The 24,555-nt window shown below is 41.9% G+C and overlaps 2 protein-coding genes across 3 annotated transcripts in view; one reads left to right on the forward strand and one right to left on the reverse strand.

Annotated features, from left to right (window-relative positions):
* The window catches only part of nup42 (nucleoporin 42), a 40,231-nt gene extending 17,925 nt beyond the window's left edge, over positions 1 to 22,306 (reverse strand). Inside the window, exon 1 of the mRNA XM_029736227.1 lies at positions 22,206 to 22,306. The gene's annotated coding sequence lies outside the window, so the exon portion shown is untranslated. The remainder of the gene's footprint in view (positions 1 to 22,205) is intronic.
* Positions 15,254 to 24,555, forward strand: part of LOC115176292 (WAS/WASL-interacting protein family member 3) — a 24,657-nt gene continuing 15,355 nt past the window's right edge. Inside the window, exons 1-3 of one of the 2 annotated variants that reach the window (XM_029736225.1) lie at positions 15,254 to 15,823; positions 17,026 to 17,122; positions 22,002 to 22,137. In XM_029736225.1, coding sequence (XP_029592085.1) covers positions 15,669 to 15,823; positions 17,026 to 17,122; positions 22,002 to 22,137 — 388 coding nt within the window. In that variant the 5' untranslated portion in view covers positions 15,254 to 15,668. The remainder of the gene's footprint in view (positions 15,824 to 17,025; positions 17,123 to 22,001; positions 22,138 to 24,555) is intronic. The other variant, XM_029736224.1, reaches the window with a different exon arrangement.

Here is a 24,555-nt window from a genome sequence, read left to right on the forward strand (position 1 = left end):
AGAGAGCTATTTATAACTTGTCAGAAATGTCCAGATCAACGAGCCCATGTCTCTCCCAAGCGGAGCAGCGGTCTAAGGCACTGCGTCTCAGTGTGACAGCTTTCACTACAGACACCCTGGTTTGAATCCAGGCTGTGTCACAACCGGCCGTGATTGGGAGTCCCACAGGTCAATGCACAATTGGCCCAGCGTCGTCCAAGTTTTGCAGATGTAGTCCGTCATTGTAAATAAGAATTTTGACTTGACTAGTTAAATAAAGGTAAAACGCTTTTTTATTTAGATTTTTAAGCCTATGTATATTGTTGTAATTCTTTTGTCACTCAAATATCACTTGAATACACATTAGACAGAGAATTGCTGTCACGGTTGTCATCTGAAATGGAGGACGAAAACGCAGCAGGAATGTGGATGCTCATCTTGTAGTTTATTTTAACTCAAAAAGAACACCAAAATAACAAACAAAAGAACGAACGATCAACAAAACAGTCTTGTCACGTATAGACACACAAAACAAGAGACAATCTCCCACAAACACTAAACCAAACAACTACCCATATATAGGACTCTCAATCAGAGGCAACGAGAAAGCACCTGCCTCCAATTGAGAGTCCAACCCCCCATTAACCTAAACATAGAAACACAACTAACTAGACTAAAAACCCTGGAATACATAAATCAAATACCCTTCTACAAAAACACCACCCCGAACCACATAAAACAAATACCCTCTGCCACGTCCTGACCAAACTACAATAACAAATAACCCTTATACTGGTCAGGACGTGACAATTGCAACAACAAAAAATGCTTTAAAACTGCTAAAATTTCTTTGCACCCCATGACAAAATGTGTAGAATTGCAGGAAATACGCTTTAAAATTCTCTCCAGCAAGAGGGGTGTGAACAGTTTGTGATAAACAGTGTTTGTGCCGCTAGAAAATTAGATGTTTCCCAATGCTGGAAGGGGGCCCCCCGAGTTAAAAAAAAAAAGTTTGTGAACCCCTGATATACAGTGTACCATGAGATTGTTTGACTGACTGCCCAAACACTTCTTCTAAAGAGTATTGATAGTCATCTAAGAAACGGCTTACTAGACATTTGTCTTCCCTGTGGCTCAGTTGGTAGAGCATGGTGTTTGCAACGCCAGGGTTGTGGGTTCGATTCCCACAGGGGGCCAGTACAAGAAAATATATATATATACAAAAAATGCATGAAATGTATGCATTCACTACTGTAAGTTGCTCCTAAATGACTAAAATGTGATTTGTTATCAAATTAAAGTTAACTTCTATCCCACTCACAATCTCTGTAACCATTTAAACATACACAACAGTCTGATATTACAGTATAATTTGCTCTGTCATATCAAAGCAATCACCACCCAGGGTCAGTTCTATAGGAGGTACAGGCGAGGATGTTACAAAGAGAGATATTTAAGTAATAATGCCCGAGAAACCGGTGTTAGTGGGATATATTGGCACGGATGTTAGGCCGGAGAAGATGTTTGCAAACCGTGCCAATATATCCTCCAAACAACGGCTATAAAGGCATTCTCACTTTTATACAACACGTTACCAACATTTTCAAATAATGATTGACATATTTTTTTTTTTAAACAAATGTATTAATACTATTTCATCCTTCCACGAAATATAGTCCCGACACAAATCTATGGTTGCTACCCAAACCGGCTGGTCGTTTGTTCTATCGGTTCGGTTGCCAGAGAGTTTCTGTATCTATGATTCTGCCCATCCAATCAGAGATAACAATAACCTTATACTTGAACCCGTGAACTCTGTGTGCATTTATGATTCAAACCCCCTTACCTAGTTATTCTTCTTCCTCCATTGCTTATTTACACCCTATTGTGGTTTGGTACCCTACACAAGTATAATCCGTAGGCTACTGTAGCTGTTGTTATCCAACACAGCCAAAGCAGTGTGTGTGTGTGTGTGTGAGACAGATTACAAAACTGTTAGAGAAACTTAATCCAGAAACACTAATGAATATACAGTGTGTGTCTATGCTGAAGCATCTGGAACATACATTTCCTAAAAGCTGCACAACAGGTGAAATTGGTATCAGTCCAGGCTTCGCTATGTTTACTTCAACTTGTAATCAATGTGGCAATAGCTTTTGAAAGGACCGAGGATTTCTCTCATTCCCACCCTCTCTTTATAATAGAGACACTAATGTTGCTAACTAGCTAGCTAGATTTAATTTACCCTCACCATGCTGCAACTAACGTTACCCCATACTCCTGCCATTACCACCCAGACTCAGAGCCATGTCTTTAGCTAGCTAGCTAAATGGTTAGCGTCGGGGCTAGCATAACAGGCTCGCTAGCTAGCGTAAACCGTTGCAACCCAACCCTTATTCCCTACCTTGCTTGCCATGGCATTGGCTATTAGCTAGTTAGCTAACCAAAGAAACAAGAGGAAATGTTTGATGTGTTATAGTTAGCTAGCTTTCAATAAGACCTGGTCAGCTAAAATTCCTGAAAGCTCACGTTAGCTAGTTAGCTTGTTTCAACTCTGATTTGCTAGCTAAAAAAAAATCTGTAGCTAACTGTTCTCATAAAAATGTATTGTATAGTGTAAAAATGAATGAAGGCTACAACTATGGTGGTAATTCATGTCATGTTTGACTACTGCACTACTGCTTGTCCATGTGATAGCTAACAGAAACAAGCCCAGACAAGCTAGCTAAACTTTGTGTCAGCATCCAGCAGCAATCAGTTTGGTGGTTGCATAGTAACGGCGCCACTAGACCGGATTCTAATCGATCTGGCACCAGGTGTGAAACCCGCTCGAATGTGGCCCTATTTTGAAGTGTCAGTGGAAACCTGGATTTAAATGTCTCAGCTAATTTTAGCACTGATTGCATTTTCATCTCTGTGTTGCAGGAGGCTGAGGGTGGAAAACATACGAATTGTATCGGCCTAGTTGCATCTATCACTAACGCAGTGGCCTTGTCACGGTTGTTGTAGGAAGGAGCGGACCAAAGCGCAGCATGTGTGTCGTTCCACATTTTATTTTCACTGTGAAACTTTGCAATACATACACAATAAACTGAACAAACAAAAACAACAAACCGTGCGCAGAGTAAAAACATACACTAACTCAGAAACAAAAACCCTACTTAAGTATGATCTCCAATTAGAGACAACGAGGACCAGCTGCCTCTAATTGGAGATCATCCCAAACAAAACCCCAACAAATACAAAACTAGAACCTGACAACATAGAAATAGAAAACATAGAATAGAACAAAGAACTACAAATCTCGAATGCCCACCCAAAACACACCCTGACTTAACCAAAATAGAGAAACAAAACGTCTCTCTCAGGTCAGGGCGTGACAGGCCTTGTTGTTAGAGTGTCTGCCCCCAGGTTGGGAGTTCAATCCCCTCAAGTCCTATCAAAGACTGTAAAAATGGGACCTGGTACGTCTCTGCTTGGTACTCAAGTAGACTGATGGTAAGGCCCTGCAAAAAAACGCTTCCTCGTGAAACAAGAGCTATGTTTCCGCTGACTTGCATAAACCAGTTTTGTAAAATGTGACAGATTGAATTAGAGTTTCACCTCACTGTTGCTGTGGTGACCGTTGAAATGTTTGTTCCATAAAAAGCTTTCTTCATTCCATTGTGGCGTTTTAATAAACTAACCAATTAAACTCTCTAGAATAATCTGGAATAATTTGGTCCTTGGGGCTGTGCCTCTATTGTTTACAGTGCCTTTACGTATGTCTCAGTGTTTGCAACGCCAGCATGGTGTGTGCAACGCCAGGGTTGTGGGTTCAATTCCCACGGGGGACCAGTACAAAAAAAATAAAAAATAAAAAAAAATGCATGAAATGAAATGAAATGTATGCATTCACTACTGTAAGTCGCTCTGGATAAGAGCGTCTGCTAAATGACTAAAATGTACATGTAAATCAACATCATCAATTATAGCTCTATGATTATTATGCCGTTATGTTCTTGTTGGACAGTGATAATCTATGAATATCAATACATAACTTCTTTGCAAACACACAAAACAGCACACAGTCTATAATATCCGTAACTATCTATGTGGTGTAAATGAGCCATGAGGAACAGCGGAGACAGAGGTATAATTCACTGCTCAGCAACGCTCCAAGCACCTCTCCACCACCGGACATTCACCTGCACTATCCGGGTTGGGAATGGGACGGGACCAGACCGGACTGTGGAGATCGGAACGCTTCAAGAAGGAATTTAAGTCCCCGTTAATAAATGTAAAAATCCATGTTTGACCGCTTGTGGAGTCAGTAGAAATGACTATTCTGTTGTTCCTCTGAAAAGTGAGTCTACCTTCATGCAACGGATTCTCAGCGCACGCTTATAATTATTCTCTTTCCAAGGTTGAAAAACGATCAACCTCACCTGTCATTCATTGTTGTTTCAGTGAATCTGGGTAACTGCGGGTGAATTGACAACTTCATAGTAAACGTCTGTCGTTTGCTCGACCTGCAGGTTTTTAGCCTCAGAAACTGTCCGCTCAGGTGAGCTGCGTTCAGGAGTATCAATGAGAAGGGGAGGTTTTAGGGTTTACCTGGTAACGTGCTGCACCTCGCACATCGCCTGACATACATGAGGATGTTTGGTGTAACACTTTAATATACATTGTGCATTTATACCAACAGTCATTGTAAACAGTTATTACATTGTAATACCACTGTACCTACCTATCAATATTAAATCACTATGACAACATAATGTATGTTTTAGATATACTGTGTTGTACATATTTCAGTGATACTTGCAGGTGGAAAATGGCAGAGAGAGTGAGTCGGTGGAGAGTATTCATGGGGAGCAATAAGACGACAAAGTAGTACTTTTTTTAAATGTTTTTTTTTAAATTGTTATTTAACCTTTATTTAACTAGGCAAGTCAGTTAAGAACAAATTGTTATTTACAATGACAGCCTACCCCGGCCAAACCCTCCCCTAACACGGATGACACTGGGCCAATTGTGCGCCGACTTTGTGACTCCCGATTACGGCAGGATGTGATACAGCCTGAAATGGCACCCTATTCCCCATTTAGTGCACTATTATAGACCAGGGCCCTATGGCACCCTATTCTCTATTTAGTGCACTACTTTAGACCAGGGCCCTATGGCACCCTATTCCCTATTTAGTGCACTACTTTAGACCATGACCAATAGGGCTCATAACATATAGGGAACATATAGGGAATATATGGAATAGGGAATATAAGGAATAAGGGGGCATTTGGGACAAAACTATAGTCAGACAGTCATGTGATTGTCAGAGGGGTTGGCTAAAAGCAAGCACACAGATCTGGGACCAGCCTGTGAAATGATAGCTTCACTCTGATGTTAGTCTGACTGGGGTTTAACTGTGAACTGAGATCAAATGACATGTCTGTACTGTGTCATCTGTGGTCTCTATTCTGGGCAGGGGAACATCGGGAAAGCCCCATGGTCTGTGTGCTCCACTTCTTAGGGTTGGGTGTAATCTTTTAACTTCACCACTAGCACCCGCTAGTGATGTTCTCTCTGTCTACTGTACATCAGGATCCCTGCAAGTAGGTTACCATTGGCTTCTATAGCCACAAAGTCAGAGTCCACAGCGACAAAGTCAGATTCCACAGCCACACAGTTAAAATTGGATAAGAATAATTGCTTTTTTTGGTCTTCATTTAAAGTTAGGGATAGGCTAATGTTTCCCAAACGTATTTGACCCGTGACCCAACACAGGGCAATGTCCCCAATCACTGCCCTGGGAAATTGGGATAAAAACAAATTTGACCAGAAGAAAGAGTGCTTCCTACTGGCCTTTCAACACCACTTCCAGCAGCATCTGGTCTCCAGTCCAGGGACCAACCTTGCATAGCTTCAGAGGCAAGCCAGCAGTGGGACACAGGGTGATATGCTGCTAGTCATAATTTGAGTTATGACAGTTTATTACAAATCAGTCTGACAGTACTTTTGACAGTATTTCAATCTGAAGAAAGTATGGTTTGAAGTGACTGAAATACATCAGAAAGACCATCAGGTAATAATTTGGTATACAATTATGTGTAGAAAAGAGCATCATCATTGATTATGTTCTTTTCCTCCCAGTCTGATTTAGTGCCTGATCTTGTCCCACTTGGGATCGCGTCCCCTAGTTTGGGAAACCGATTTAGTTCCTGGTCTTGTCCCACTTTGAATCCTGTGAGGCTTCTTGGTATTGTTGTGGAGGGATATTTTGTAGCATAAACGGTTTAAAAGATAGATACTGACCTAACCCCTGTTCTCTGACCCAAGCATGATTTTATTGATTTTATTTCAGAGTTTATCTCACACATGGGGTCACAGCCCCTAGTTTGGGAAATACTGGTAAGGCACAAAGTTAGCAGTGAGGTTAAGATCACTTTTTAAGAGGGTACATTTTACAAATGGGAGGGGTTTATGATTTTGTGCTTATTCCCCTAACCCTGTTTGTCAGGGAAGTTTGACTTGAACAATCCTTCAAATCGGAATTACAAGTGAGAAACACCTTTTCAAACAACAAATAAAAACAAATCCGTTTTTTACAACTACAATATGGGTAAGGTATAATGTGTCTAGTTTGGTCATAGTGTCAATGTTCAGCAATCTAGCTAACTTAACCATAAGAAATATTAACTAGCTTATCAAGCTAGCTAAAATCATATTGGTTGAATAATTGCTCTGACCAAAATGCACATGAATGAAACAAAGTCGTATTTCCGACTTTACGGAATCTCCGACGGGGCAGATGAACGCAGCATTAGTGCCCACTAACCACTTCTGATTGGTCAGAGGCTTTGGGTTCCTCGAAGCGACAAGGTGTGTCCCAACTTGTCAACAAAGCGTGGTAAGAGATATTACGCGCAAACAACCGTAGGCTAGAGAAGACGAGAAATAATTTCACACCAACTTCAGAACAAACTTTTTGTTGTGTTCACTAGTATACTTTTAATGAGACATTTGTTCGTGTTGTATCTTTCGTTACACTCATCATCATCATCATCATCATCATCATCAGTTGAAACAGTTATTTTCTTTTTCTTTCTAGAATAGCCAACGACCAACGCCGGACTACAAACCTATCCCAACATTGTTGCTGTCCCCGGGGTTGTGCTCTCCAGCTGTAGCGGACTATAGCGGCGCGCTCGGTACAAGGCTTGAAGAATCCGACGTCTGTAATTGTAGCCAATGACTGTAGCCTTTCTCCCCAATAATACTACAGTATCTACCGGGTCAGTACCTACCGGGTCAGTACCTACCGGGTCAGTACCTGCCGTCAGTACCTACCGGGTCAGTATCTGCCGTCAGTACCTACCGGGTCAGTACCTGCCGTCAGTACCTACCGGGTCAGTACCTGCCGTCAGTACCTAACGGGTCAGTACCTGCCGTCAGTATCTACCGGGTCAGTACCTGCCGTCAGTACCTACCGGGTCAGTACCTGCCGTCAGTATCTACCGGGTCAGTACCTGCCGTCAGTACCTACCGGGTCAGTACCTGCCGTCAGTATCTACCGGGTCAGTACCTGCCGTCAGTATCTACCGGGTATCTACCGGGTCAGCGGCACACGCTCTGCGGGCAGAGTGCTGACGGACTTGTCGCGCCACGAACGAAATCCTGTCCGTTGGAGGTAAGTAAGCCTTCAACATAACGGAATGCAAAATGTTGATATTGAAGAAAAAAATACTTTTTAGTATAGGTCTATCTATTTGTTTTTCTTCTCCTGGGTATGCTATTTGTTTGTCGGTTGCATAACATGGAAAACATAAATGTGTTGTCCTCCCGCAAAATATGTTTGCTTGATAGTTTGCGTATCTTGAGCAATGACCTTTGGCTAATATACTATATTTACGCTTCCAGACAAGGTCTGTTACCACAGCAACATGACACCTTACCTTCCCAGTTACGGGGAAGTTTTCTCTGTGAACGGGATAGGAAATATTCACTTGTTCTATTCGCATTTCCAAAAACCAATCACTGTATCGTACCAGATAGATTATGGTTAGGCAAATGTGCATTAAAAAAAAAAATATATATATATATATATATATATATATTTTTTTTTAAATATTTTTTTAAATATTTTTTTTTAAATATTTTTTTTTTAAATATAAAAAAAAAAAAATATATATATATATATATATATATATATTTTTAACCTTTTTTTGATACTGGAGTATGAGGAATTAAAAAAAAATTCTAAACACATTTGTGAATGGAGGTCGAAAGCACGTCAAATACGCGCTAATTAGGGATAATACGGCGATTATGCAGTGTTGCAACACCCATGGTGGGGTTTTACTCTCCAACTGGGATATTTGGTATTACCCGTTTCAATTCCTGTTTGGGTTGGAGAGGATAATTAATTTTTTACATGCCACACATGACAGAAGTGGGGGTGGCTGGTTGTGTTGCTCAGCATGCTGCTTGTGTCAGCTGCTCAGAACAGATCAGTGGCCAATATCCACAAAACAACTCAGAGTAGGAGTACTGGTCTAGGATCAGGTCTCCACCTGTCCATATCGTCATATTCATGTAAAACTGATCCTAGATCATCACTCCTACCTCTGAGACACACTGTGAATGGGCTCAGTGCTGTAACTCGGCCTGCTTGTGGAAGAAACAAGGGCTGCATTACCTACAGACAGTACAGACAGACCAGTGTTAGTCATTACCTACAGACAGTACAGACAGACCAGTGTGTACAGTAGGAGTGTTGGTCATTACCTACAGACAGTACAGACAGACCAGTGTGTACAGTAGGAGTGTTGGTCATTACCTACAGACAGTACAGACAGACCAGTGTGTACAGTAGGAGTGTTGGTCATTACCTACAGACAGTACAGACAGACCAGTGTGTACAGTAGGAGTGTTGGTCATTACCTACAGACAGTACAGACAGACCAGTGTGTACAGTAGGAGTGTTGGTCATTACCTACAGACAGTACAGACAGACCAGTGTGTCCAGTAGGAGTGTTAGTCATTACCTACAGACAGTACAGACAGACCAGTGTGTCCAGTAGGAGTGTTAGTCATTGCCTACAGACAGTACAGACAGACCAGTGTGTCCAGTAGGAGTGTTAGTCATTACCTACAGACAGTACAGACAGACCAGTGTGTACAGTAGGAGTGTTAGTCATTACCTACAGACAGTACAGACAGACCCGTGTTAGTCATTACCTACAGACAGTACAGACAGACCAGTGTGTACAGTAGGAGTGTTAGTCATTACCTACAGACAGTACAGACAGACCAGTGTTAGTCATTGCCTACAGACAGTACAGACAGTACAGACAGACCAGTGTGTCCAGTAGGAGTGTTGGTCATTACCTACAGACAGTACAGACAGACCAGTGTGTACAGTAGGAGTGTTGGTCATTACCTACAGACAGTACAGACAGACCAGTGTTAGTCATTACCTACAGACAGTACAGACAGACCAGTGTGTACAGTAGGAGTGTTAGTCATTGCCTACAGACAGTACAGGCAGTACAGACAGTACAGACAGTACAGACAGTACAGACAGTACAGACAGTACAGACAGTACAGGCCATTGGTTACTGTCTCAGTCACACCTGTTCTGAAAATGTTCAGCCAACTGTTGCCTTATTTTCCTCGTTCTGCATTTCCCATTATAGTGCTCTATATATAGGGAATACAGTGTAATTTCCCATTATAGTGCTCTATATATAGGGAATACAGTGTAATTTACCATTATAGTGCTCTATATATAGGGAATACAGTGTAATTTCCCATTATAGTGCTCTATATATAGGGAATACAGTGTAATTTACCATTATAGTGCTCTATATATAGGGAATACAGTGTAATTTACCATTATAGTGCTCTATATATAGGGAATACAGTGTAATTTCCCATTATAGTGCTCTATATATAGGGAATACAGTGTAATTTCCCATTATAGTGCTCTATATATAGGGAATACAGTGTAATTTACCATTATAGTTCTCTATATATAGGGAATACAGTGTAATTTACCATTATAGTGCTCTATATATAGGGAATACAGTGTAATTTACCATTATAGTTCTCTATATATAGGGAATACAGTGTAATTTACCATTATAGTGCTCTATATATAGGGAATACAGTGTAATTTACCATTATAGTGCTCTATATATAGGGAATACAGTGTAATTTACCATTATAGTTCTCTATATATAGGGAATACAGTGTAATTTACCATTATAGTGCTCTATATATAGGGAATACAGTGTAATTTACCATTATAGTGCTCTATATATAGGGAATACAGTGTAATTTACCATTATAGTGCTCTATATATAGGGAATACAGTGTAATTTCCCATTATAGTGCTCTATATATAGGGAATACAGTGTAATTTACCATTATAGTGCTCTATATATAGGGAATACAGTGTAATTTCCCATTATAGTGCTCTATATATAGGGAATACAGTGTAATTTACCATTATAGTGCTCTATATATAGGGAATACAGTGTAATTTACCATTATAGTGCTCTATATATAGGGAATACAGTGTAATTTACCATTATAGTGCTCTATATATAGGGAATACAGTGTAATTTACCATTATAGTGCTCTATATATAGGGAATACAGTGTAATTTACCATTATAGTGCTCTATATATAGGGAATACAGTGTAATTTCCCATTATAGTTCTCTATATATAGGGAATACAGTGTAATTTACCATTATAGTGCTCTATATATAGGGAATACAGTGTAATTTACCATTATAGTGCTCTATATATAGGGAATACAGTGTAATTTACCATTATAGTGCTCTATATATAGGGAATACAGTGTAATTTCCCATTATAGTGCTCTATATATAGGGAATACAGTGTAATTTACCATTATAGTGCTCTATATATAGGGAATACAGTGTAATTTCCCATTATAGTGCTCTATATATAGGGAATACAGTGTAATTTACCATTATAGTGCTCTATATATAGGGAATACAGTGTAATTTACCATTATAGTGCTCTATATATAGGGAATACAGTGTAATTTACCATTATAGTGCTCTATATATAGGGAATACAGTGTAATTTACCATTATAGTGCTCTATATATAGGGAATACAGTGTAATTTACCATTATAGTGCTCTATATATAGGGAATACAGTGTAATTTCCCATTATAGTTCTCTATATATAGGGAATACAGTGTAATTTACCATTATAGTGCTCTATATATAGGGAATACAGTGTAATTTACCATTATAGTGCTCTATATATAGGGAATACAGTGTAATTTCCCATTATAGTTCTCTATATATAGGGAATACAGTGTAATTTCCCATTATAGTTCTCTATATATAGGGAATACAGTGTAATTTCCCATTATAGTGCTCTATATATAGGGAATACAGTGTAATTTCCCATTATAGAGCTCTATATATAGGGAATACAGTGTAATTTCCCATTATAGAGCTCTATATATAGGGAATACAGTGTAATTTCCCATTATAGAGCTCTATACATAGGGAATACAGTGTAATTTCCCATTATAGTGCTCTATATATAGGGAATACAGTGTAATTTCCCATTATAGAGCTCTATATATAGGGAATACAGTGTAATTTCCCATTATAGTGCTCTATAAATAGGGAATACAGTGTAATTTCCCATTATAGTTCTCTATATATAGGGAATACAGTGTAATTTCCCATTATAGTGCTCTATATATAGGGAATACAGTGTAATTTCCCATTATAGAGCTCTATATATAGGGAATACAGTGTAATTTCCCATTATAGAGCTCTATATATAGGGAATACAGTGTAATTTCCCATTATAGAGCTCTATAAATAGGGAATACAGTGTAATTTCCCATTATAGTGCTCTATATATAGGGAATACAGTGTAATTTCCCATTATAGTGCTCTATATATAGGGAATAGAGTGTAATTTCCCATTATAGTGCTCTATATATAGGGAATACAGTGTAATTTCCCATTATAGTTCTCTATATATAGGGAATACAGTGTAATATACCATTATAGTGCTCTATATATAGGGAATACAGTGTAATTTCCCATTATAGTTCTCTATATATAGGGAATAGAGTGTAATTTCCCATTATAGTGCTCTATATATAGGGAATACAGTGTAATTTCCCATTATAGTGCTCTATATATAGGGAATACAGTGTAATTTCCCATTATAGTTCTCTATATATAGGGAACAGAGTGTAATTTCCCATTATAGTTCTCTATATATAGGGAATACAGTGTAATTTCCCATTATAGTGCTCTATATATAGGGAATACAGTGTAATTTCCCATTATAGAGCTCTATATATAGGGAATACAGTGTAATTTCCCATTATAGTTCTCTATATATAGGGAATACAGTGTAATTTCCCATTATAGTGCTCTATATATAGGGAATACAGTGTAATTTCCCATTATAGAGCTCTATATATAGGGAATACAGTGTAATTTCCCATTATAGTGCTCTATATATAGGGAATACAGTGTAATTTCCCATTATAGGGCTCTATATATAGGGAATACAGTGTAATTTCCCATTATAGTGCTGTAAATATAGGGACTACAGTGTAATTTGGGATGCTGCCAGTCAGTGCCATTGAAGCTGCCTGACACACTTATGAGGATGGAAATAGAAAGAGAGGACATTCTGCCAGTTACACACACACACACACACACACACACACACACACACACACACACACACACACACACACACACACTTGCACTTGCTAAGTGTTTTTCTGACCACATGACGTGACCAGGACAGTTTCTGTAACTAGAGCTCTGAGGTTTTCCTGGTCGGGACACTTCTGATGACAGTAAGATGATTCCCTTACTGTACTGTACACTGTTACCACCCCTCTCTGTTACACTGTACACTGTTACCACCCCTCTGTTACACTGTACACTGTTACCACCCCTCTGTTACACTGTACACTGTTACCACCCCCTCTGTTACACTGTACACTGTTACCACCCTCTCTGTTACACTGTACACTGTTACCACCCCCTCTGTTACACTGTACACTGTTAACACCCCCTCTGTTACACTGTACACTGTTACCACCCCCTCTGTTACACTGTACACTGTTACCCCCCTCTCTGTTACACTGTTACCACCCCTCTCTGTTACACTGTACACTGTTACCACCCCCTCTGTTACACTGTACACTGTTACCACCCTCTCTGTTACACTGTACACTGTTACCACCCCCCTCTCTGTTACACTGTACACTGTTACCACCCCCTCTGTTACACTGTACACTGTTACCACCCTCTCTGTTACACTGTACACTGTTACCACCCCTCTCTGTTACACTGTACACTGTTACCCCCCTCTCTGTTACACTGCACACTGTTACCACCCCCTCTGTTACACTGTACACTGTTATCCCCCTCTCTGTTACACTGTTACCACCCCCTCTGTTACACTGTACACTGTTACCACCCCCCTCTCTGTTACACTGTACACTGTTACCACCCCCCTCTCTGTTACACTGTACACTGTTACCACCCCCCCTCTCTGTTACACTGTACACTGTTACCACCCCCCTCTCTGTTACACTGTACACTGTTACCACCCCCTCTGTTACACTGTACACTGTTACCACCCCCCTCTCTGTTACACTGTACACTGTTACCACCCCTCTCTCTGTTACACTGTACACTGTTACCACCCTCTCTGTTACACTGTACACTGTTACCACCCCTCTCTCTGTTACACTGTACACTGTTACCACCCCTCTCTGTTACACTGTACACTGTTACCACCCCCTCTGTTACACTGTACACTGTTACCACCCCCCTCTCTGTTACACTGTACACTGTTACCACCCCTCTCTCTGTTACACTGTACACTGTTACCACCCTCTCTGTTACACTGTACACTGTTACCACCCTCTCTGTTACACTGTACACTGTTACCACCCCCCTCTGTTACACTGTACACTGTTACCACCCCTCTCTCTGTTACACTGTACACTGTTACCACCCTCTCTGTTACACTGTACACTGTTACCACCCCCTCTGTTACACTGTACACTGTTACCACCCCCCCTCTCTGTTACACTGTACACTGTTACCACCCCTCTCTGTTACACTGTACACTGTTACCACCCCCCTCTCTGTTACACTGTACACTGTTACCACCCCTCTCTCTGTTACACTGTACACTGTTACCACCCTCTCTGTTACACTGTACACTGTTACCACCCCTCTCTCTGTTACACTGTACACTGTTACCACCCCTCTCTGTTACACTGTACACTGTTACCACCCCCTCTGTTACACTGTACACTGTTACCACCCCCCTCTCTGTTACACTGTACACTGTTACCACCCCTCTCTCTGTTACACTGTACACTGTTACCACCCCTCTCTGTTACACTGTACACTGTTACCACCCCCTCTGTTACACTGTACACTGTTACCACCCCCCTCTGTTACACTGTACACTGTTACCACCCCTCTCTGTTACACTGTACACTGTTACCACCCTCTCTGTTACACTGTACACTGTTACCACCCCCTCTGTTACACTGTACACTGTTACCACCCTCTCTGTTACACTGTACACTGTTACCACCCCCTCTGTTACACTGTACACTGTTACCACCCCCTCTGTTACACTGTACACTGTTACCACCCCTCTCTGTTACACTGTACACTGTTACCACCCCCTCTGTTACACTGTACACTGTTACCACCCTCTCTGTTACACTGTACACTGTTACCACCCCTCTCTGTTACACTGTACACTGTTACCACCCCCTCTGTTACACTGTACACTGTTACCACCCCCTCTGTTACACTGTACACTTACCCCCTCTGTTACACTGTACACTGTTACCACCCTCTCTGTTACACTGTACACTGTTACCACCCCCTCTGTTACACTGTACACTGTTACCACCCCCTCTGTTACACTGTACACTGTTACCACCCCCTCTGTTACACTGTACACTGTTACCACCCTCTCTGTTACACTGTACACTGTTACCACCCCCTCTGTTACACTGTACACTGTTACCACCCTCTCTGTTACACTTTACACTGTTACCACCCCCAATCTTTTATCCACTCTCTCTATACCTATTCCACCCTCTCACTCTCTCTGTCTCTCTGTTTCTCTCTCTCTCTCACACACACACGCACAAACACACACACACACACACACACACACACACACACACACACACACACACACACACACACCGTTGAGATAACGGAATTCATTGGGAAACCTCATGTCATTCATTTGGGCAAAACATTGAAAAACAAAACCATGTTCTGTTCTGGTTGTTATTCGACAGTGTTGCTAAGTAGCTTAATTCCACCCTACCTAAGCATGAGACAGTGTTGAACAGAAGACACACGGTCGTCTCTCACTCTCCCTTTGGAAGACAGCTCTTCCAGGAAATCTTGGAAGATTTATGAAGTCGTAAAATTTGGGTTGAAGTCTCTGTGTTTGACTGTCAACGCTTCAGCTGAACATCTGCTGATTTTTTTATCACAAAAAATAAAATCATCTTCTCAGATTCCATTCCCGAAGCTGGAACTAAATATTCCAACTGATTATTCTAACGAAGAAGAATTCCATTTTCTACTACATTCTGCAAGTTTGTGGGTTGCCTGCTTTCTTAAGATGTTTCTGCAACATAGTCTTGGGTCGAGGTATGGAAGGAGGAAACCGAGTGTGAAAAGGGGAACAGAAGTAGTAGAGAGGAAGGAAGGAGAAGAAATAGAAGAGGAAGAAAACAAGGAAGAAGAAATGTGGGTGCTGGTCGCAGATGTTAAAAGGTTTTCATTTTCTATTACTAGAAGTTACAATTGTTGGTGGCAAATGTGGTATTGAAAATTCATCTAACATGTCTCAATGTATGTGGAATATATGTGGAATATAGCGTGCTCAGTCGGCTCTCTGAAAAATACATTCTTGAAATGTATTTTTTATTTATTTTTTGCTCTTTGAAAAGTACTTTCTTGAAATAGTTTTTTGCTCTTGGAATTATTTTTATTGAAGCGTCCTTGAGAGGTACTCGGCCTTGATAAGTACGTTCTTAAAACGTACGTTCTTAAAACGTTCTTGCTCGTGAAAAGTACGTCCATCAACATTCAGCTGATCGGTTTTCCAGCCTGTCTTTACGTAATGCCAGCGGAGGCATTTGGCCTGCTAGGCAAAGCTAAGAGGGCTGGAGGATAGAGTGCTGCTTCTTAGACAACAGAGGCCATTGTTAAACCACTCTGTGTCCCCTCTCATACACACTTATGCGCTCCCACACACACACACACACACACACACACACACACACACACACACACACACACACACACACACACACACACACACATAAAGACGTACGTACATACATGTACACACAAATTCATGTGCGTGTATACACACATACACACACACACCCACCCCTGGGTGACCGCCGAGCATTGTGGGAAGGGGATCTCATATTTCCCTGGAGAGGAAGGAGTGTTCTGCTGCTTCCTGTTTTCTGTATCTCGTGGTGGAAACACATCCTACCCAGCGAGATGGGAACGAGGTCGGGTCCGGTTGACCCCTTGAATAGAAGCTACTCCTGGAAATATCTAAAAGTCCCACAACAATGGAACTCATGTTGAAGTTGGATCAAACTCTCATCTCTTTAAATCCCAGAGGAAGTAGTTGATCCGGGTTAAACCCACTACTGGACTGAAAACACTCTGGGTTAGTTTCTGTCTGTAATGGGCCTGATTCCAAACGGAAAAAGTGTTTCTGTCTGTAATGGGCCTGATTCCAAACGGAAAAAGTGTTTCTGTCTGTAATGGGCCTGATTCCAAACGGAAAAAGTGTTTCCGTCTGTAATGGGCCTGATTCCAAACGGAAAAAGTGTTTCCGTCTGTAATGGGCCTGATTCCAAACGGAAAAAGTGTTTCCGTCTGTAATGGGCCTGATTCCAAACGGACAACGTATCCCTTTCCTTTATTCCTTGTTCATTTCTTGTGTTCTGCAGGCCAGAGATTCTGTGGCCAGCCATGCCTGCACCCCCTCCTCCTCCTCCCCCTGCACCCCCTCCACCTCCACCACCCTGTACTGCTCACCCACCACAGGTAAGATACACACACACACACACACACACACACACACACACACACACACACACACACCATGTGTCAACCACCTGTCTGTTATTTGCATTATTTATTAGAGGTACAGTTACACACACACCAACCACACACACACCAACCACACACACTCACACACACACACACACACACTCACACTCACACACACACACACACACACACACACACACACACACACACACACACACACACACACACACTCACACTCACACTCACACAAACACACACACACACACACACACACACACACACACACACACACACACACACACACACACACACACACACACTCACACTCACACTCACACAAACACACACACACACACACACACACACACACACACACACACACACACACACACTAGGGTAGAGAACAGACAGCGTAGGATGCTGGTGTCATATTTACAGAGTAAGCTCTCAGTGTTCTCATGTTAAATTTCCTTTGATGGCTGGTAAAGCATGTCTATATAGGTCAGTGTGTCTATCTCTGACCTGGTGTCAGTTTGATACTGTCAGTTTGATATTCCTCACACTGACAAAGATATGTCTCTTTGTAATGTACTTGCTAAGGCTAAGTGTTTTCCTGACCAGGAAAACCTCAGAAACTGTCCTGGTCAGGAAACTTCTGATGACAGTAAGATTAATCACTTACTGTACTGTACACTGTTACCACCCCCCCTCTTTTATCCACTCTCTCTCTATCCCTCTTCCACTCTCTCTATCCCTCTTCTACTCTCTCTATCCCTCTTCCACCCTCTCTCTATCCCTCTTTCACCCTCTCTCTGTCCCTCTTCCACCCTCTCTCTATCCCTCTTCCACCCTCTCTCTATCCCTCTTCCACCCTCTCTCTATCCCTCTTCCACCCTCTCTCTGTCCCTCTTCTACTCTCTCTCTATCCCTCTTCCACCCTCTCTCCATCCCTCTTCCACCCTCTATATCCCTCTTCCACTCTCTCTCTCTGTCCCTCTTCCACCCTCTCTTTATCCCTCTTCCACCCTCTCTCCATCCCTCTTCCACCCTCTATATCCCTCTTCCACTCTCTCTCTCTGTCCCTCTTCCACCCTCTATATCCCTCTTCCACTCTCTCTCTCTGTCCCTCTTCCACCCTCTCTCTATCCCTCTTCCACCCTCTCTCTGTCCCTCTTCCACTCTCTCTCTCTGTACCTCTTCCACCTCTTCCACCCTTTATACCTCTCTCTCTCTCTCTCTGTCTCGCTCTCTCTCACTGTCTTTCTCTCTCTCGCTGCCTTTCTCTCTCTCTCTCTGTCTCTCTATTTCTCTGTTTCTATCTCTCTCTCTCTCAGTTCAATTTTAATTTAAAGAGCTATATTGGCGTGGGAAACATATGTTTACATTGCCAAAGCAAGTGAAATAGATAATAAGCAAAAGTGAAATAAACAATAAAAAATGTACAGTAAACATTACACTCACAGAAATTCCAAAATAATAAAAACATTTCAAATGTCATATTATGTATATATACAGTGTTGTTACAATGTGCAAATAGTTAAAGTACTAAAGGGAAAATAAATAAACATAAATATGGGTTGTATTTATAATGGTGTTTGTTCTTCACTGGTCACAAATCAAATCAAATGTTGTTGGTCACATACACGTGTTTAGCAGATGTTATTGCGGGTGTAGTGTAATGTTTGTGCTTCTAGCTCTGACAGTGCAGTAATATCTAACAAGTAAATGCTACCATTTATCCACTGTTTCTGGTTAGGGTAGGTTTTAATAGTCACAGTGGATAAATACATCTCCTATACACTTCCTTATGAACTCAGTCACTGTATCCGTGTATGCGTTATTGTCGCACACTACCCGGAACATATCCCAGTCCACGTGATCAAAACAATCCTGAAGCATGGGTTCCGATTGGTCAGACCAGCGTTGAATAGTACGAAGCACGGGAACTTCCTGTTTGAGTTTCTGCCTATAGGACGGGAGTAGCAAGATGGAATCGTGGTCAGATTTGCCGAAAGGAGGGCAGGGGAGGGCCTTGTAAGCATCCCGGAAGTTTGAATAGCAATGGTCGAGAGTCTTAGTAGCGCAAGTAGGACAGTCAATATGTTGATATAATTTCGGCAGCCAAGTCCTCAGATTTGCTTTGTTAAAATTCCCAGCTTCAATAAATGCAGCCTCAGGATATGTGGTTTTCAGTTTGTCCAGTGAAGGATATGTGGTTTTCAGTTTGTCCAGCGTAATGTCCAGTGAATCTTGCTGCTGTGATGGCACACTGTGGTATTTCACCCAATAAATATGGGATTTTATCAAAATTGGATTTGTTTCTGAATTCTTTGTGGGTCTGTATAATCTGAGGGAAATATGTGTCTCTAACATGGTAATACATTTGTCAGGAGGTTAGGAAGTGCAGCTCAGTTTCCATGAAAGTTTGTGGGCAGTGTGCACGTAGCCTGTCTTGTCCTGAGAGCCAAGACTGCCATCGGCGGCCTTTCTCACTGAGTCTGTACATAGTCATCGTTTTCCTTAATTTTTTGTCAGTCCCAGTGGTAAGGTATTCTGCCACTATGTACCCTCCTAATTTCTTAAAATTATTTGTACCTTTATTTAACTAGGCATGTCAATTAAGAACAAAATCTTATTTTCAATGACAGCCTAGGAACAGGGGGTTAATTGCCTTGTTCAGGGGCAGAACAACAGATTTTTACATTGTCAGCTCAGGGATTTGAGCTGTCCAATGCTATAACCACTAGGCTACCTGCCACCCCATAGCATTTGCTCTGTTTTTTTTGTAAATTCTTTCCAATGTGTCAAGTAATTATCTTTTTGTTTCTCATGATTTGGTTGGGTCTAATTGTATTGCTGTCCTGGGGCTCTGTGGGGTCTGTTTGTGTTTGTGAACAGAGCCCCAGAACCAACTTGCTTAGGGGACTCTTCTCCAGGTTCATCTCTCTGTAGGTGATGGCTTTGTTATGGAAGGTTTTGGAATTGCTTCCTTTTAGGTGGTTGTAGAATTTAACGGCTCTTTTCTGGATTTTGATAATTAGCGGGTATCGGCCTAATTCTGCTCTGCATGCATTATTTGGTGTTTTACGTTGTACATAGAGGATATTTTTGCAGAATTCTGCATGCAGAGTCTCCATTTGGTGTTTGTCCCATTTTGTGAATTCTTGGTTGGTGAGCGGACCCCAGACCTCACAACCATAAAGGGCAATAGGTTCTATAACAGATTCAAGTATTTTTTGCCAGATCCTAATTTGTATGTTGAATTTTAAGTTCCTTTTGGTGGCATAGAAGGCACTTCTTGCCTCGTCTCTCAGATCGTTCACAACTTTGTGGAAGTTACCTGTGGCGCTGATGTTTAGGCCAATGTATGTATAGTTTTTGTGTGCTCTAGGGCAACGGTTTCTAGATGGAATTTGTATTTGTGGTCCTGGCAACTGGACCTTTTTTGGAACACCTTTATTTTTGTCTTACTGAGATTTACTGTCAGGGCCCAGGTCTGACAGAATCTGTGCAAAAGATCTAGGTGCTGCTGTAGGCCCTCCTTGGTTGGGGACAGAAGCACCAGATCATCAGCAAACAGTAGACATTTGACTTCGCATTCTAGTAGGGTGAGGCCAGGTGCTGCAGATTGTTCTAGTGCCCTCGCCAATTTGTTGATATATTTTTTGAAGTGGGTAGGGCTTAAGCTGCATCCCTGTCTCACCGGACAGCCCTGTGGAAAGAAATGTGTGTGTTTTTTGCCAATTTTTTATTTTATTATTGTTTTATTTTTTTACCCCCTTTTTTGTGGTATCCAATTAGTAGTAGTTACTGTCTTGTCGCTACGAACTCGGGAGAGGCAAAGGTCGAGAGCCATGCGTCCTCCGTAACACTACCCAACCACACTGCTTCTTGACACAACGCACATCCAACCCGGAAGCCAGCCGCACCAATGTGTCAGATGAAAACACCATACACCTAGCGACCTGGTCAGCGTGCACTGCACCCGGCCCGCCACGGGAGTCGCTAGTGCACGATGAGACAAGGATATCCCTACCGGCCAAACCCTCCCTAACCCGGACGACACTGGGCCAATTGTGCATCGCCCCATGAGCCTCCCGGTCACGGCCGGCTGCGGCAGAGCCTGGGCTCGAACCCAGAATCTCTGGTGGCACAGCTAGCACTGCGATGCAGTGCAGTGCCTTAGACCACTGCGCCACCCGGGAGGCCCCGTTTTTTGGCCAATTTTAACCGCACACTTGTTGTTTGTGTACATGGATTTTAGAATGTTGTATGTTTATCCCCCAACACCACTTTCCATCAATTTGTATAGCAGACCCTCATGCCAAATTTAATCAAAAGGTTGTATGAAATCAACAGAGCATGAGAATAATTTGCCTCTGTTTTGGTTTGTTTGTTTGTCAGTTAGGGTGTGCAGGGTGAATACGTGGTCTGTCGTATGGTAATTTGGTAAAAAGCCGATTTGTCATTTGCTCAGTACATTGTTTTCACTGAGGAAATGTACAAGTCTGCTGTTAATGATAATGCAGAGGATTTTCTCAAGGTTGCTGTTGATGCATATCCCAAGGTAGTTATTGGGGTCAAATTTGTCTCTAGTTTTGTGGATTTGGGTGATCAGTCTTTGGTTCCAAATATTGGAGGAGATGCCAGAGCTAAGGATGATGTTAAAGAGTTTAAGTATAGCCAATTGGAATTTGTGGTCTGTATATTTTATCATTTCATTTAGGATACCATCAACACCACAGGCCTTTTTGGGTTGGAGGGTTTGTATTTTGTCCTGTAGTTCATTCAATGTAATTGGAGTCTTTAATAGTTGATTCTAAGATTTGTATTTGATCATGTATATGTTTTTGCTGTTTGATATCTCCCCTAGTCTCGGCCAAACCCTCCTAGTCTCCAGAGTGTTGGAGGAAGAGGAGGGAGGAACGCCCTGTTAGCAGACATCCAGAAAGGAGCCAGGTTAAAGAAGGTTTTACAGGTCCATGACCGTAGCGCACCAGTTGTCGACAGTGAGTACACACACACACACACACACACAGACACAGACACACACACACACACACCGTTACCCGCTTACCTTCACGTTGTCTCCTCAAACATCCCCCCTCACAAAAATCCTCGTTGACCTCTTTTAAACCAGTCCCCAATTGACATAGCTGAGAGTCCAAAGGACTCAGATAGACAAGGTATTTCAGCTGAGTTTCACTGTTAACTGATTCTCACAAGGGATATCTGTCTATGACTCACTGTCATGGGGAACAAAATGAGACAGGGAGGGAATGGGAGAGACAGAGAGAATGTGTGTTTGTTTGGGATAGGGAGAGAGAAAGAGGAATGGAATCGTAGAGAGGTGTAGAGCAGAGAGAGAGAGAGGTCCTGTTAGTTTAGAGAGCTGTGGATAAGGTCACACTGATATCTCTCAGAGCTATACTCTGTCTATCTATCTGTCTATATTTGAGCTCAAGGTTACTCATGGTGGCACACACGCACGCACGCACGCACGCACGCACGCACACACACACACACACACACACACACACACACACACACACACACACCCTACATTAACACACACTTGTGGAAGGAATGCCCAGCAGCAGATAAGGACACAGACAAAGCAGGAAACTACTGTGGTGAAACACATGGGGAAACACATGGGGAAACACATGGGGAAACACATGGGAAACACATGGTGAAACACATGGGGAAACACATGGTGAAACACATGGGGAAACACATGGTGAAACACATGGGAAACACATGGGGAAACAAATGGGGAAACACATGATGAAACACATGGAGAAACACATGGGGAAACACATGGGGAAACACATGGGGAAACACATGGGGAAACACATGGGGAAACACATGGAGAAACACATGGTGAAACACATGGAGAAACACATGGGGAAACACATGGTGAAACACATGGAGAAACACATGGGGAAACACATGGTGAAACACATGGGGAAACACATGGTGAAACACATGGGGAAACACATGGTGAAACACATGGGGAAACACATGGGGAAACACATGGGGAAACACATGATGAAACACCTGGAGAAACACATGGGGAAACACATGGGGAAACACATGGTGAAACACATGTGAAACACATGGGGAAACACATGGTGAAACACATGTGAAACACATGGTGAAACACATGTGAAACACATGGGAAACACATGGTGAAACACATTGGGAAACATGGTGAAACACATGTTGAAACACATGTGAAACACATGGTGAAACACATGGTGAAACACATGGGGAAACACATGGGGAAACACATGTTGAAACACATGGTGAAACACATGGTGAAACACATGTTGAAACACATGTGAAACACATGGTGAAACACATGGTGAAACACATGGGGAAACACATGGGGAAACACATGTTGAAACACATGGTGAAACACATGGGGAAACACATGTGAAACACATGGTGAAACACATGGGGAAACACATGTGAAACACATGGAGAAACACATGGGGAAACACATGGGGAAACACATGGTGAAACACATGGGGAAACACATGGTGAAACACATGGGGAAACACATGGTGAAACACATGGGAAACACATGGGGAAACAAATGGGGAAACACATGATGAAACACATGGAGAAACACATCGGGAAACACATGGGGAAACACATGGTGAAACACATGTGAAACACATGGGGAAACACATGGTGAAACACATGTGAAACACATGGTGAAACACATGGTGAAACACATGGGAAACACATGGTGAAACACATTGGGAAACATGGTGAAACACATGTTGAAACACATGTGAAAGACATGGTGAAACACATGGAGAAACACATGGTGAAACACATGGGGAAACACATGGGGAAACACATGGGGAAACACATGATGAAACACATGGAGAAACACATGGGGAAACACATGGGGAAACACATGGTGAAACACATGTGAAACACATGGGGAAACACATGGTGAAACACATGTGAAACACATGGTGAAACACATGGTGAAACACATGGGAAACACATGTTGAAACACATGTGAAACACATGGTGAAACACATGGAGAAACACATGGTGAAACACATGGGGAAACACATGTGAAACACATGGTGAAACACATGGGGAAACACATGTGAAACACATGGTGAAACACATCACAGGCTCACAACTACCTACAGTGTTTCTGTTAAAGCCAAAATTCTATAACCCAGACCTCCTATAGTCTATAACCCTCCTATATTCTATAACCCTCCTATATTCTATAACCCTCCTATATTCTATAACCCAGACCCCCTATATTCTATAACCCTCCTATATTCTCTAACCCAGACCCCCATACTCTATAACCCAGACCTCCTATATTCTATAACCCTCCTATATTCTATAACCCTCCTATACTCTATAACCCAGACCTCCTATACTCTATA

Source organism: Salmo trutta, chromosome 36, assembly GCF_901001165.1.
Source record: "Salmo trutta chromosome 36, fSalTru1.1, whole genome shotgun sequence".
NCBI classification, from domain to species: domain Eukaryota; kingdom Metazoa; phylum Chordata; class Actinopteri; order Salmoniformes; family Salmonidae; genus Salmo; species Salmo trutta.